This window comes from Xyrauchen texanus, chromosome 50 (assembly GCF_025860055.1).
Source record: "Xyrauchen texanus isolate HMW12.3.18 chromosome 50, RBS_HiC_50CHRs, whole genome shotgun sequence".
In the NCBI taxonomy this organism is placed as follows: Eukaryota; Metazoa; Chordata; class Actinopteri; order Cypriniformes; family Catostomidae; genus Xyrauchen; species Xyrauchen texanus.
In genome coordinates, this window is record NC_068325.1 from 5,144,221 (window position 1) to 5,158,847 (window position 14,627).

General features: G+C 36.0%; 1 protein-coding gene across 1 annotated transcript in view; it reads left to right on the plus strand.

Moving 5' to 3' along the window:
- LOC127641177 (metabotropic glutamate receptor 7-like) overlaps nt 1–14,627 on the plus strand; it is a 258,371-nt gene that overhangs the window by 113,263 nt on the left and 130,481 nt on the right. The window contains exon 3 of the mRNA XM_052123989.1: nt 13,504–13,639. Within this exon, the coding sequence (XP_051979949.1) occupies nt 13,504–13,639 (136 nt within the window). The remainder of the gene's footprint in view (nt 1–13,503; nt 13,640–14,627) is intronic.

The window sequence follows — 14,627 nt, forward strand, 5'->3', positions numbered from 1 at the left end:
AAACGATCGAAAAATATTAAATTATTGGTTTAAAGTTGTCGATTATAATTATGGAAACACCATATGATAATTTTATTGCAAAATATTCAGATACTGTATATACAAATATTAGGGAGGCCAGTATAATGCTTTATGTACATTTTCCAAACAAAGCTTTCCACAATATAAAGATAGAAATGCACTAAAATAGCACCAATTCAAGTAACATTAAACATTTCCAAAAGTCTGAGTGGGAGTTTGACTTATTGAAAGAACCAGTCCCAACATAGGTTGCATATTCATTGCAATGGGCATCAAATCTCTTAAACTGTCATTAATCAATGGTAAATGTGTTAATCATGTTTATTTGAGCATTTTAACAAGTTATTTTAAATTGATTGCTTGCTTTAACGTGTTAATTTTGACAGCTCTAACAAATATGATACTTTTATTGCAAAATATTCCAATATACAAATATATAAGTAGTTTGAGAGTGCAGGGAGACTGAATTTGTAGTACATTATGGGAGTGGGTGGTCACGGCAGTGTTCTTTTGGCATGCTTTGGCCATGATTCTCTAATTGGTGGATCTTTCTCTGCTGAATGAAGTTAACAAACAATGAAGTTGAAATAATGCGGACTGATGGCTTCAAATGAAGCAAATAACATGGATTATCAACCTCAGAGCTCATTGTACATTTGTCTCTAAAGGTTTTTAAAGTTATCCTTAAAATTAATTAATCTATGGAGAAAATGCGTGGGTTTTTAACTTCCGGAATCAACTGTTGTGCTCTTTTGTATGGCTTTGGAAGACCTGGAATATAGAGCACAAGTCGTATGGGTTATGGTTTTATTGTAATTTTAAGGTGCTTGTTTGTACTTTTTTGAGCAACATAAATCATGACCCACTTTAGGAAATGAGTAGCTTGGATATTCTGCCTAACATCCCCTTTTGTGTTTAATATAAGAGAGTCATACCACGTTATGAAAGAATTTTCATTTTTTGGTGAACTATTTCTTCAAGACTTCCTTCAAACGTGAAATTTAAAGTATTTTCTTCTTGTAGGTACACTAGCAGTATTCTAAGTTTTTGTAAATGAACTGTTGCACCTTGATGTGAAGTGCCTTTACAAAGATAGATTGGTCTGATGTTCACATCTGACATTGGTACAGTTAGAAAATATATTCAGTTTGCGAAGTCTACAGGCTCTGCCAATTGCCTTCTTTAATGAACAATTTGCTCATTTTGGGCACAGAACAGTTTTTTAGGTCAGCATTGTGAGTGGGGCCTCATGTCTAGGCCTTAAATGAATGAAAAAATTTGAAGATATGCTCAGCTCCATTCCTCAAAAAGGTTTGTGACCAGAATTGAAGAGTATAATTTGTGTTGGTAGTTATGTAGTTACTGGAGCTGCACCCTCATAGGATGGAAGACAAGAGGATGATGAAAGATCTTTGGTTCTCCATCCACAGCCTTGCAATAATTTGCTTTTGTTACATATTCAATAGAGATAAATTGCTGGCCCATGCAAACAACTTTCCCCTCAAGCCAAAAATCAACATAACATGCTATACAAGGCCATCTCAGACGATGCTGTTATCTTGATTGGTTGAGCCATCTCCCCAATATACTCTAATAAGATGCAGTAGGGGCATCTTATTGGATTAACTTCACCTGATACTGCAGATCAGTGTTGGGGAAGCTACTTTGAAGTAAATTGTTACTAAAATTATTTTCACTGTATATTTATCTGCCTGTTACATTTTGATGTGGTTGAAAATTAGTTAGGTTTAGGAGTAGGGGTAGGGTTAAGGGATCTAAAATGTATTTAAAATAGTAAAAATATAATTAAACAATAGTTATTATAATATAAACAATTTGTAAATCCAGTATGTTTACGTTTCTGAAGCTGTCAATACTTAAAACTTGTACACCTTAGTTGCTGTCAAAAGATCCATATTTACAATTTCAGCGTCTATCCAAATGTACAGAAATGTATGTTTAAATGTGAAAGACTGCATGCACAATACAATGTCATAAAAAAAAACTACTGAAAAATGCAGCACTACTTTTAGTTGGTTTCACTACATTTAGTTAGTTGCTTCCCAATATTGCAGCAAATATTACGGCTCACATGGCTTTCTGAGTGGCACATTGAATTTTAATTACAACCTTGAAGTTTTTAAGTTAGCTACTGCGGCCATTCAGATCACTCAGGCTTGCCAGAGCTCGGTCTGTATCTCAAGGCTGACCTTGTAAGTTTTGACACTCCATGTGTAGTTTTTAGGTTTAGTGGTTCAGGAATTAAGTCATATTTCAGGCCATTTATCCGGCCAGGGAATAGACATGAATAAACCTAAAAATGATTACCTAGATCAATATTTTGTCATTTGTAATGCTGATAGATTTTTGCTGTTCATCCTTGGACTGCTGTCAGCAAGGCAGGCCGCCAAAGCGGGCAATCTCTAAAGTTCTATATGTGATTTGTGTCCGGAATGCTCAACTGAGTAACAATCATAGCCCACACACTCTGTGAGGTGTAGCATCCTGCAAACAACTGCCTTTAGGGTCCTTATTGGCAGATCAGAGCCTGACTACATTTACTAGTGATATATAGATAATGGTTTTAAAATGTGTATACTATAGAATTACACTGAGTGAACAGTCATTTTACCCTGAAAGTGTTCATGACATGCACACACACACACACACACACACACACACACACACACACACACACACACACACATATTATATATATATATATATATATATATATATATATATCATCTGACTAATCTTACCACCAAAGAGAACATTCTTAACCAGATGGCAAATGTAACACAGCAGTCTACATTCCTTTATATATATATAACATGAACTATGTTACTATCCATTTTACTATCTGATTTTTTGCGCATCAAAATAAAGCTGATGGAAATGCACATTATCACTAAAATGTCACAAACGTCAACATAATATTTTTCAGTTTAACTCAAGCACATAAAGTCATATACATATACAATACATAAAATGTTGCGAAAAACTGGTTTGGAAACACTTTTTGTCGATAAAATTGGCATTTGCACAAAAGTGTATTGTCATATAACAGAGTTTGCCCCAATCGTTAGCCTGTGTTATCATGACGACAGTATTGAAAGACAGTTTATTGTACGTGATTATGGATTGATCTTTACGGCATATAGAGCCGATCTGCAAACTAAACACTTCCAGGAGTGCAACACAAATATCTCGTACACACTGAACAAATGAATGGCCTCTGTTTGCGATTCATTTAATCGCAGTATCCATCTTTTTATTTATTATTTTGTTAAGTTTCCACACCATTCAGAAAAATAGACACAGAATTAGCCCACGAAAAATAAAACATATAATTTCTGTGCACAAAGATGTTTTAAATTAAAAATAAATACACAATACTAGGAGAAAAGCATTCTTTTTTTTTTTTTTTTAACACATACAGCCCAATTCTATTAAATTATTGTTTAGTTTTACTTTTGAAAAAATGCTGGCAAAAGTCTCTGTATTAAATCAAATAAATTACCAAACGAAAAATATTTTTTTAGACCTATATATGCCTTTTCTTTACACAAACTTAAATTAGCTTTACCCTGTTGTGTAGACGAAAACTGTCGGCTGAATGACATTCTCAGAATGTTCTGCACTTTTCAAGACTATAAACTATCAAAACTATTTGTCCAATGCTGAGTTCACTTTCAGAAACAAGCTTTTGAACATTTTAAAACATTTAAATACTTTAAATCTAACCGTCGTTACCTCTGATCACATTTATTGAGCTTCTTCAGAAAATATAAATTTGCATTATGAAGCTAAAATAAATTGTATCAAGTTCAGTTGATTGTTAAAAGTTGCTGGAGAAATATGCGGGACATAATGCATTTGTGATGACGATGCTTTAGATTAGATGATACTTCAAAATATTGAATATCCGGAATGTATCATATGTAAACCCTGATATTAAACCGCATTGTTTATTTTTTCTTTTAATAGCTGTGCATACAGCATATACACATCGATTGATGCTCCTTATACTGAGACAGAAAGTTTCCGCCACAACTTTTGACGGCAGGTTGCCAGTTTGAACAGAGTCATGACGATCCGCTTTCAGGTCAGAACCGGTGCCAAACTGCGATATGCACAACCTCAGGATCAATATTACAGTCTTATCAGAAGGGCAACTGCTCCCTTTTGATTGCAATTCCTCCTGTTCTGATTGATTTTATTTGTTAATTAAAACGACAGTAAGCTGACTAATTTCAATGAATCGTCTCAATAATCTCCCCATTTTACCCAAACTTCAGAGGAAAAAAATTAGGGACATCTGGCAGGCGAATTAGCGATAAACACACATTTCTGTATGGAAACGGCTTCAGGGCAGATTATTTTTGTGCTCATCACTCACATAAAAGGCCGTTTGAATGGGAACGGGCAGAAGGCGGCAAATGTCGCAATTTGTTTCCCACATTTTCACTTTGGTGGATGGAAACTATTTATTTATTTTTAATAAATATATGAACTTACCTTTACTTGAACACAAAATCCATGCGTCTCTCCTTGCGAATGGACATCTACATAACTTTTTTGTAAAAATTGCCCGCTTGTTGAAGTTTCCATAGCCTCTCTCTCTCAAGTTTTAACTGAAATAAAGTCTGTGTTGTTCGTCGATGCTTACATTGAAGATATCCATTGTAGCGCGTAACGCATTAGTTATGTGAACTTGTGTTGATGCATAACAAAATTCTAGCCTGTCAGATAGCATGACTGAAGGAAGGAGCTTCTGATTGGCTTACTCATTTTGGTAAGCATGCTTACCTTGGCCATTTGTACTAGGGGGTGATTTCAGTTTGAATGAATTTACTGTGTTGAATGAAAGGGCTATAAACAATGCTTTGAATCAGAGAAATCATAACATAAAGTGCTCATATCTGAGGGTGACACCAATACAAATAAATAAATAACTGTCTGTGCTGCTCAACTGAGATGAAAGATAACACATTTTATCACAGTAATATATATATTAAAAATTATATTTAAATATTTTATAGTGTAATTTTTCTTTTCACCTTTTTTTACCTGTTGAATCTACTGGCTTCAATATGCATCCCGTGTCAGTAAATAAGTGATGTTCAATGGCTGGGGTATCTCCCTTGGCAAATTTGCCTCTTAAATATGGCAAAATTGCCATCTCGATGCATTTATTTTGGCCTAAATGCAGGACATAATGGCTATAACAATACAGATGAGAAAGCAGACAGCCGTTCTACCATATCCTTCACCATTGTTTTCTGTTGTGCTCTGCGTTCTTCTGCCATAAGCACTTTCCTCTCAATTAATGAAATCAACTGGAAAAATATAACCAAATAAATAATTTTTGGTTAAAATAAAGACTGAATAGGGTTTTGAGTTCTGAATCTTACATTGTGTTTTTATAGTACAGTTAAATTTTTTATATCTCTTAATATCAAGGAAAATTTGATTCCCCATTTCATATACACATTTTAAAGTGTATGTGCCAACTATTAAAATGCAAATGACCACATCTTCAAATGTCACTCAGTACATGTATACAAGGTTTAAGTGTTTTTAATAAGAAAATGCACATAGCTGGTGTTAACTGGATCAAGCCATACCACAACTAAACATGAACTTAAATAACAGAAATATCGGAGAGGACTGGACCGTAGTGATAAAATCAGGGGGAAATTGGCTTTCTGAGAGATTAGAGAGAGATCAATGCATGTAAGTGAAATCCACTCAACAAACTTGCCAGTTTAATTCACAAGGCAGATTAACTCAAATTTTGGGGGCTTAATCCCCTAAATTATCTTACATCACACTGATATGCTTATTAACTCTGTCAGTAGTCCATTTCGCTCTATGTAACATTTGTCATGTTTCAGTTGAATTTGTTTTGTATGTTTTGTCATTTTTTCTCCCTCGTGTCTTGCAGGCGCGGCCGGCATGCATGATCAGCATTTTCATGGGAACATTGATTGTTCCGGGGGTATGCTGATCATGCCACTGATTAGGGTGCAGAGCAACACCTGTTCTCCCCTAAATCACTCCCTTCTTAAGCCCATCTTGTTATCAGTATCTTTGCTAGATTGTTGTTTGATGTTGAGTGCTAACCTCACTCTCTCTGCCTGGTTGGTCCTGTCTCGAGTTTCTGTTGGTTGCCTTCCAGTATCTTATGCCTGTCTGCTGGTCTTCCACAGAGGATACCTCGTCTCTTCCCATGTGTCGGCAGTTAAGTTTTTTTATAATTGTCACAATTTCTTAATGTTAGTAATTGCTTGATTGTTCTTTTCTCACATTTAGCAAAGTCAAACTAGCATGTCATCTCAGATCTGCTTTTCACAGCGTTTAATTGCATGTTGATAGTGTGCGCCGCCTCCTCATTTCCATGTTTCGTTTAAACAGATCTCTCCACACTCATCTTGCATAAATTATCCCCCTAATGATGGGAAGTGTATCCAATCTCAAACATTTATTTCCCTGAGAGTCTCTGATGGTTGTTGAAGCTCTGTGATGAAAAGACACGAACAACAATCTCCAAAGAGTCAATTACCAGAGGCTTTTCATCAAAATGGTGTTCATTTTGGTGTTCACTTCACCCTCATACAGCAATAGTGAATAAGATTTAGGGTTTAGCATGTCTTTTTACGACTACAAATCAGAAAATATGTTGATCTAAACTTATTTGTGTAACATTTATGCTCAGTTGAGCCATAAAGAACTTAAAAAGATTAACAAGCCATAACCCCTCAACAGATTGCCCTTGTTTTTTTCCCCTATACTGTATAAGTATATTCTTGTTTTCTTGCTTGTTCAAAGACAAATGTAGAATTTTAATTTTTAAATATTACATTTATTTCTAGAATATAGAATCACATCAGGGAGGCTTTTCCAAAAAGCACCGTAAGCCTAAGAAGATTGTAGAAACCATTGGCGACAGTGGTGTCTACGATCAACTTAAGCTTGCGATACTTTTCGAAAACATCTCCCTGATGTGATTCTATATTCTAGAAATACATTTAGAAAATATGATACTTTAAAGGTGCTATGTGTAAGATTGACACCAAGCGTTTGCAATGGGTACTGCAGTCCAAATTCAAAATATTGGAGAGTTGTATGCCTAGCCCCAGATTCGAAGCTCATGCGGGTTGCCAGTATTAGCCAATTCGGCATCCGTTTTAAAGGATTTCTGGGCTTTGAGCTCTCTCCATCTTCCAAAGGCATCTCCAATATTTATCCTTGTTTTACTATGCATCTGGTCATGGTGGTTTTTAGATGGATGGTGAGGCTTTTTAGGACTGGTGTAATCTGTTATCTCTGATCCAGTTTGTTTGCTGGATCCATGGCTGCAGCACACAGTGTTTGCCTGCAAACTTGTTCAAATCTGTCAACCTGATTATGTCAAAATACTATTCTGACATATTATGGTCATTTTATGATTTAGTACAATAAAAAATTACATATAGAATCTTTGAAAGGACTTGAAGAAAAGAGGATCTTCCCAGAGAAATGCATTACATATTAAGGTTTGCCCTGGATTATGGTGTTCCTCTCAGACATTAGGAATTAGATCCAGGTCAAGCCACTGCAGTCTGTTAAGAGTCCTCTCCAAAAAGTGCTGGTGGCATCTGATTTGTAAGGACGAGTATTGGCTATGAGAAATGGTTCTTAAAATGAAATCCGGACCTGAGAAACAGTACAGTTAGATTTTAAGCCCAACCCAAACCCGAAATCGCTTACTCTCTTTATAATTTGTTCTCCTAGCAAGTACTGTTGCAATAGGCTGTATTTTATGTAAGCATCGTAGGCAACATTTGTAACAGTATTGTACCAGTAAACATACAGTTTTAACAAGGCACAAAAGCTCCTCAGTACACTATATCAAAAGTAGAACATTTTGAAGAGAATTTGTTTATCGAGCGCTGAAACTTTGCTTGTTGCTAAATCTAAACTATGTAACGGTCACCTCTTTGCAGCCTGAAGTTGTTCAGAATGTTGTGACACCTACTCTCTAAAACAATCTAGACACAGTGCAACAAATGATGCAGAACGCAGGTGTCTCGAAATACTTTTTTGAAACCTGAAATTCTTTTTTGTGACGGTGTCTAAAGATGTGCCAGTCCTGCTCAAGACGCTGAAGAAACAGCAAAACATGATGCAACAGTCAAAGATGTTTGTCTAGCATGTGTTTACATAGGAAAACTATGGAAAATGCACACAAAAATATGTTTGGTGTGAACAGCCCCTAACTCATCCGTTCCCGCATGTGCAAAACAAGAAGTTTGGTTTGGTTTGGTTTGGCTTGGCTTGTTTAATTTTTAATTGCGAACCCAACCTGAACCTCGAAGTCCTACATGAAAAATTTACCTGAACCCGGCCCTAAACCCGAGGGTTCTTAGGTCCCATCTGGCCCGGGTCGGGTTGCAGACCTCTAGAGCTTTTTACCTGTCTGACCCATATTGGTGAAGTGTGTAACTTTAATACACTTTCTATTAGGCCAGCGAAGTGATCATCTTCGGGTCCTTGAATAACATATAACGTGTGAGTAAGGGCAGCTGGTGGGCTATCTGGTGCCCTCCTAGGGTAAGACGGTGCCCCCCTAGGGAGTTGATGCCCTACGCAGACTGCGTAGTCTGCTTATAGAGCATCACTGTAACCTTAATTTGTTATTTTATCACTGTAAACCCTGGGCTGTCATGGCTAATTGCTTTAATACAATAGGAACAACATCAAAATGATAGAAAAACACCTATACATAATTTTATTAATTAAACTTACAATAAACAGTTCTAAGAAATTCAGTTATCATAACTGTTGGTGATCTACTTAATGGTATATACATATAATGATATATAGAGTTAATATATAGTAATAGAATAGACTTCAGTGTGCATTTATCAGCTATTTCCAATATAGAAAAAAATCGTCCTGGCCTTGGTAAGACAGAACACATCACTAATTGCAGTTTACTGAATTAAAAGGAAAAGTGTTATGTTGTACCTCCCATTGAAGAAAGTCAAAAGAGTTATATGGGTGGATAGGACAAAAAGTGCTTTCATTCAGGGTTTAACAGACTTTGTATTGAAATAATGGGACTTACAGTTTTATATAATACTTTAGGGCAGAAATTAGTGATGGGAATATGCAAAGGTTTAACACTCAAAGAATAAAGCACTAACCCACTTAGAAGAATGCAAGTGTCTTTTGTTAGACTCCACTCAACAACAAAGAGAGAGAGTCGTAAACAATGCCTGGATTACATTTCAGTAATTTCATGCCACACTGTATAGGGAACAAATAAAAGGCCATATCCGCCTTGGTGATTCACGCTGCATACATTGTCAGCATGCATTGTGTATTTTCCAAGCCGTGTTGGGATGAATCGCATGGCTTAGAGGGATTTAATTATAATTGGTGTCTGCAGGGCTTGTCCATGTCAATTTAGTGCAAGTCTTGCCACTCGTTGACATGCAGGAAGACTCTAATTGGTCAGTTAACATTAGTTGACAGATCAATTAAATCACATTAACTCAACTTGAAAGGCCGGAAAGGTTCCGGTTTTTGGCTTATTTTCATGGTATCAATCTAACCTAATCTGTACAGTACGAAAGGTAATGACATAACCATCATACAACAATGTTTCTTCTTTGATACTTGTGGCAAGTCAGTTTCGGTCACATCAGGTCATCAAATGGTTGTGTGCTCTTTTTGAATTGCTGGCCTGATTTAAGTATAAACTGTTAACACTTGAAACTATCATGCAGCCTATGAGCCAATAGTCTGGGACACCTGCACTAAACGGCACAGAACAGTTTCGATAATGTATACAGTTAATAAGGCATATTCCCATGGCTAAGTTGACTGTGAAATGAATTAGAAGACCACAGATGTGAGGTTTTGTTACAACAAGACATGGAGGATTGCCAAGATCAGAGCCTCTCTTTCCAGAAAAGCCAGCGTGTTGAATTAGCTCCGACAAACTGTGATGGGTTTACTTCGTTTGTCTCTTTTTATCGCATTTCCAGTCTTCAGATGCAACACTCATAAAAGCGCCACTCCAGGGCAGCAGGCATGCACTTGGATATTGATGTTGGCCAGTAAATCACCAGGGAGAATTTGAGTCATCATTAACTTGCAGACTATAAAAAAATAGGACCTGTGATTCACGTTGGCTTTTAACTCTGCCAAAAAGCATAGGATGATTGAATCATGAAGAATATTCTTAACTATATATATATATATATATATATATATATATATATATATTTATTAGTACAGTGCAAAAGTCTTAGGCACATAAGATGTTTCACAAAAACATTTGTCTTAAGATGGTTATATTTACAGTATCTTAAGCTTTAGTGTGTCAATAAGAAATCTACAACTCCCGAACATTCCTTTTGCAAATAGAATAGATTAGAATAGAAGAACAGGGAGCTCTGCAACAGATGACATGGCCCCCCATGGAACATAAGAGATTACATGAAGAGACAGAAGCAATTGAGACAGCAGAAATAGAAGAACTGTGGTGAATTCTCCAAGAAGCTTTGAACATCCTATCTGCCAACAACCAAGAAAAACTGTATCCAGATGTATCTAGGAGAATTGGTGCTGTTTTAAAGGCAAAGGTGGTCACACCAAATATTGATTTGGCATTTTTTATGTTTACTGGACTTTGTATGACGTTAATTGATATATGAAAACTATTTATGATGGGTTAAATTTTATGATTTTTTGAAGACATCCTCACTATGCAACATTTTTGCCTAAAACATTTGCACAGGGGTGTGTGTGTGTGTGTGTGTGTGTGTGTGTGTGTGTGTGTGTGTGTGTGTGTGTGTGTGTGTGTGTGTGTGTGTGTGTGTGTGCTCGTGTTTTTGTGATTTACGAGGACAATTTTGTAAGTTACAAATTAGTAATTACAAGGGTATTATGCTATAAATGTGATTTATGAGGACATTTCTAGTGTCCCCATAATTCAAATCGCTTAAAAATCATATTAAACAATGTTTTATTGAAAATGTAAAAATGCAGAAGGTTTTCTGTGAGGGTTAGGTTTAGGGGTAGGGTTAGGTTTAGAGGATAGAATCTATAGTTTGTACAGTATAAAAGTCATTATGTCTATGGAAAGTCCTCATAATGATAGGTAGACCAACATGTATGTGTGTGTGTGTGTGTGTACATATATATACATACACACTACTATTCTCTGAAACACTTACTCATTCATTATCATAATTATTTGTATTTTTTTTCATATTTTAGAATAATAGTAAAGTCATAAAAACTATGGAATAACATAAATGGAACTATGGGAATTATATTGTGACTAAACAAAGTAAATCCAAAATAAATAAAAACGGTGTTATTTTTGAGCATCTTCAAAGTAGTCACCCTTTGTCTAGAATTTGCAGAAATGCACTCTTGACATTTTCACAGCAACTTCTTGAGGTTTCACCCAGGGATGCTTTTTAAACAGTATTGAAGGAGTTCCCATCTATGTTGGGCACTTAGTGGCTGCTTTTCTTTATTATTTGGTCCAAGTCATCAATAATAAAAAAAATAAAAAAATTTTATTACATTTTTGTTTTATAATGAAATAAATGAATATGGTGGCACAATTATTTATATATATATATATATATAAGCAATGTCACATGAGCAAGAGTGCGATATGGCCCTACATCAGCACTGCTGTGATTTGGCTGCAGGCTGAGTGCTGTAGTCATAAAAATGCATTTGTACATGGAACTATTTTATTACGCGATGGTTCAAACCAAATGATGCATCCAAGCCTTCGTTAGTAATGGTATCACGTCTTGTGTTGTTTTTAACAAGTTATTGAATAAACAAGGATGGATGTGTGGGTGTGTGTGTGTGAGTGAGAGAGAGAAAGAGATGGAGCGTGTGTGATCACCTGTTGCCACTCCCAAGCAGAGATGCTGTCAGCTTTCTGAAGATCAGTTTTCTCAGTGGAAAAACAGCGTCCAAGCGGGGGTAATTCTCCCTATTTTGTGGTAGCCGGTGCAAAAGGTTTGATCACTATAGAATATATATATATATATATATATAATATTTTTTTAGATTTATGGAATGTCAAAGTTTTTGTTTCCATCTTTTATGTTCGGGTCCAATCTCACCGGGGGTAAGATATGCTGGTTGCAATGCAGCTATGAAGCTTCTCTTCAGTGTAGAGTGCCAATATACTCTCTCTTTTAAATAGATAAACATTACCGTTACTTTTACTTGATCAAAATCAGCAGAAAATCCCCCTCAAAAAGACGTGAATAGAAATATGTAGGTGACCATTAACAAATTAACGTCTTCTACTTCCAGAATTATAGAAACTTTCACCAGGAGTCAGTAGACATCTAATAAATTGCAACATTATTTATATAGCATGTTTTAGCAATTTAGCACAAAGTGCTTCACAAAACATAAAATCAAAACACAATCAGTTAAACATAAGATTAAAAAATGATACAAAGTAGTAAAAGCAAGTTTATACAAACGAGTTATCAATATAAACCTGTGTTCAGTGTGAAAACATGTACTCTAGGTTAGCATATGCCAATGTTCATGTTCATAATTAATTAATAAATAAGAGAAGAATAAATATACTGAAAATCTATTGAACTCGATACGGGCCATTTTTGACCCGAACATCCCAGTTTCAATTGTTTTACATATCAAATGGTTAAAAAGTTGTAGTTTTATTTATTTATGTGGATGCAGTATGGAGTCTGACTTTTGTTTTAAATGCTGTTTACTATTATTATACACTCATGAGCACTTTATTAGAAACACCTGTACACCTACTTATTAAAGCTATTACCTAATCAGCCAATCTTGTGGCAGCAGTGCAAAGATTAAAATCATGCAGATATGGATCAGGAGCTTCAGTTAATGTTCTCATCAACCATCAGAATGGGTAAAAAATGTGACCTCAGTGATTTAGACTGTGACATGACCTTTGTTGCGAGGCCATAGTGTTCCTAATTAAGTGCTCAATGAGTGTGCATGCAGTTTTATGACCTCATTAATTGAGAGATGACCTGTTATTTGTCGCACCACAGGCCCATTGAAACAAACTAGTGAAGACAAAAAGTTAATAAAAAGAGGTTAAAACCTTACAAGCAATATTCTTTACCCATTTTAACCTTAATCAAGATGTAAAAAAACGTTAATGTCCATTTGTCAGCTACCCAGGGATTATCCAGTGGGCAATTTCTTGAAAATAGATGGGTTAAAGTGACATATAAGTGACATTTTCCATTACTATCTGATTCATACCCATGAAACCTGGAGAACCGGTGATGGATTTTGACATGCCTTAACACTTTATCCTTGGCAGTGCCATCCAAGACATTTCCTGAGTGAAATCCATCCCAAACTTTCTGAGATTTACTTGTTAATAGTTCCTAAGGTATCACTGGCTTCACTCAAGGGTCTCTGCTTGTCTTTCTCTAGGTGGAATCTGCATCGCTCAGTCCCTGAAGATCCCACATGACCACAAGCTGGCCGATTTTGACAAGATTATCCGACAACTGCTCGAAACACGTCACGCCCGGGCGGTCATTATTTTTGCTTACGATGAGGATATTCGGTAAGCTCTAAACAGCCTTTCCAACCACACTTGAAGAAAATGAGCTAAATTCGATTTTGAACTAATTAATTGGTCCCTTTTGAGCACCAAAAGTAGCAATGTAGAAGAGGTAGTAGATGACAAGTATTCAATACTTAAAACTAAAGGGTGCACTTTATGGGTTTATATCTTGATTGCCATGAAAAGCTCAGCCACTAGGGCTGTTGATTCATGATATCAACATGTCATCAGTCAGACATTAAATTCAATCTTGCAATTTAGTATTTCATACACAGTATTATACACTGTATCAATTCAGTTAATTGATACACATTGTCTTTGTTGTTTTAGCATCTTATTTACTAAAGCAATAATGAAAATCAGGCGATGACCCAAACATGCCCAAAAAAATCAGTGCTGAACACAAGTTGCACAGCACAATACCCCATTTTGCATGTCGGTTTAGAGTGCTAGTGGAGGATGCAGAAGTGTTACACAATCTAGGATATTTTACTAGGACTGTACAGCATCAGTTCACCACTTCAATACTACAGAGCTCCTTAGAGAGGTAGGATTTAATTTTTTTTGCATTTCCTCGCAATAAGTTTGTAACTTTTTTGACTCACAAAAAGTTCTGCATTCCCTTGCAATAAGTTGTGAATTTTTTCGCAATAGTTTTGAATACCCTCAATTTTTTTTGGTTCCTTAGCAATAGTTTTGCATTCCCTTGCAATATGTTCTGCTTTCTCACACAACAGTTTGCATTTCCTCGCAATAGTTTGTGTTCGCTCACAATAAGTTTTGTGTTGGCTCGCAATAAGTTTCACTTTATCTATCACTTATGAACCCTTCTGTCACTCACTCGACGTTGTGTCGATTGTAGTGACACACAAGTTGGCAGACAGAATTTGCATGCCCCGCCCCTGGACATACGGGTATTAAGGGAGCGAGCGAATGCCAGACAGATTTTTTCTTCGGTGCCGAGCGGTTGTGTGATCAGCGAGCTGTG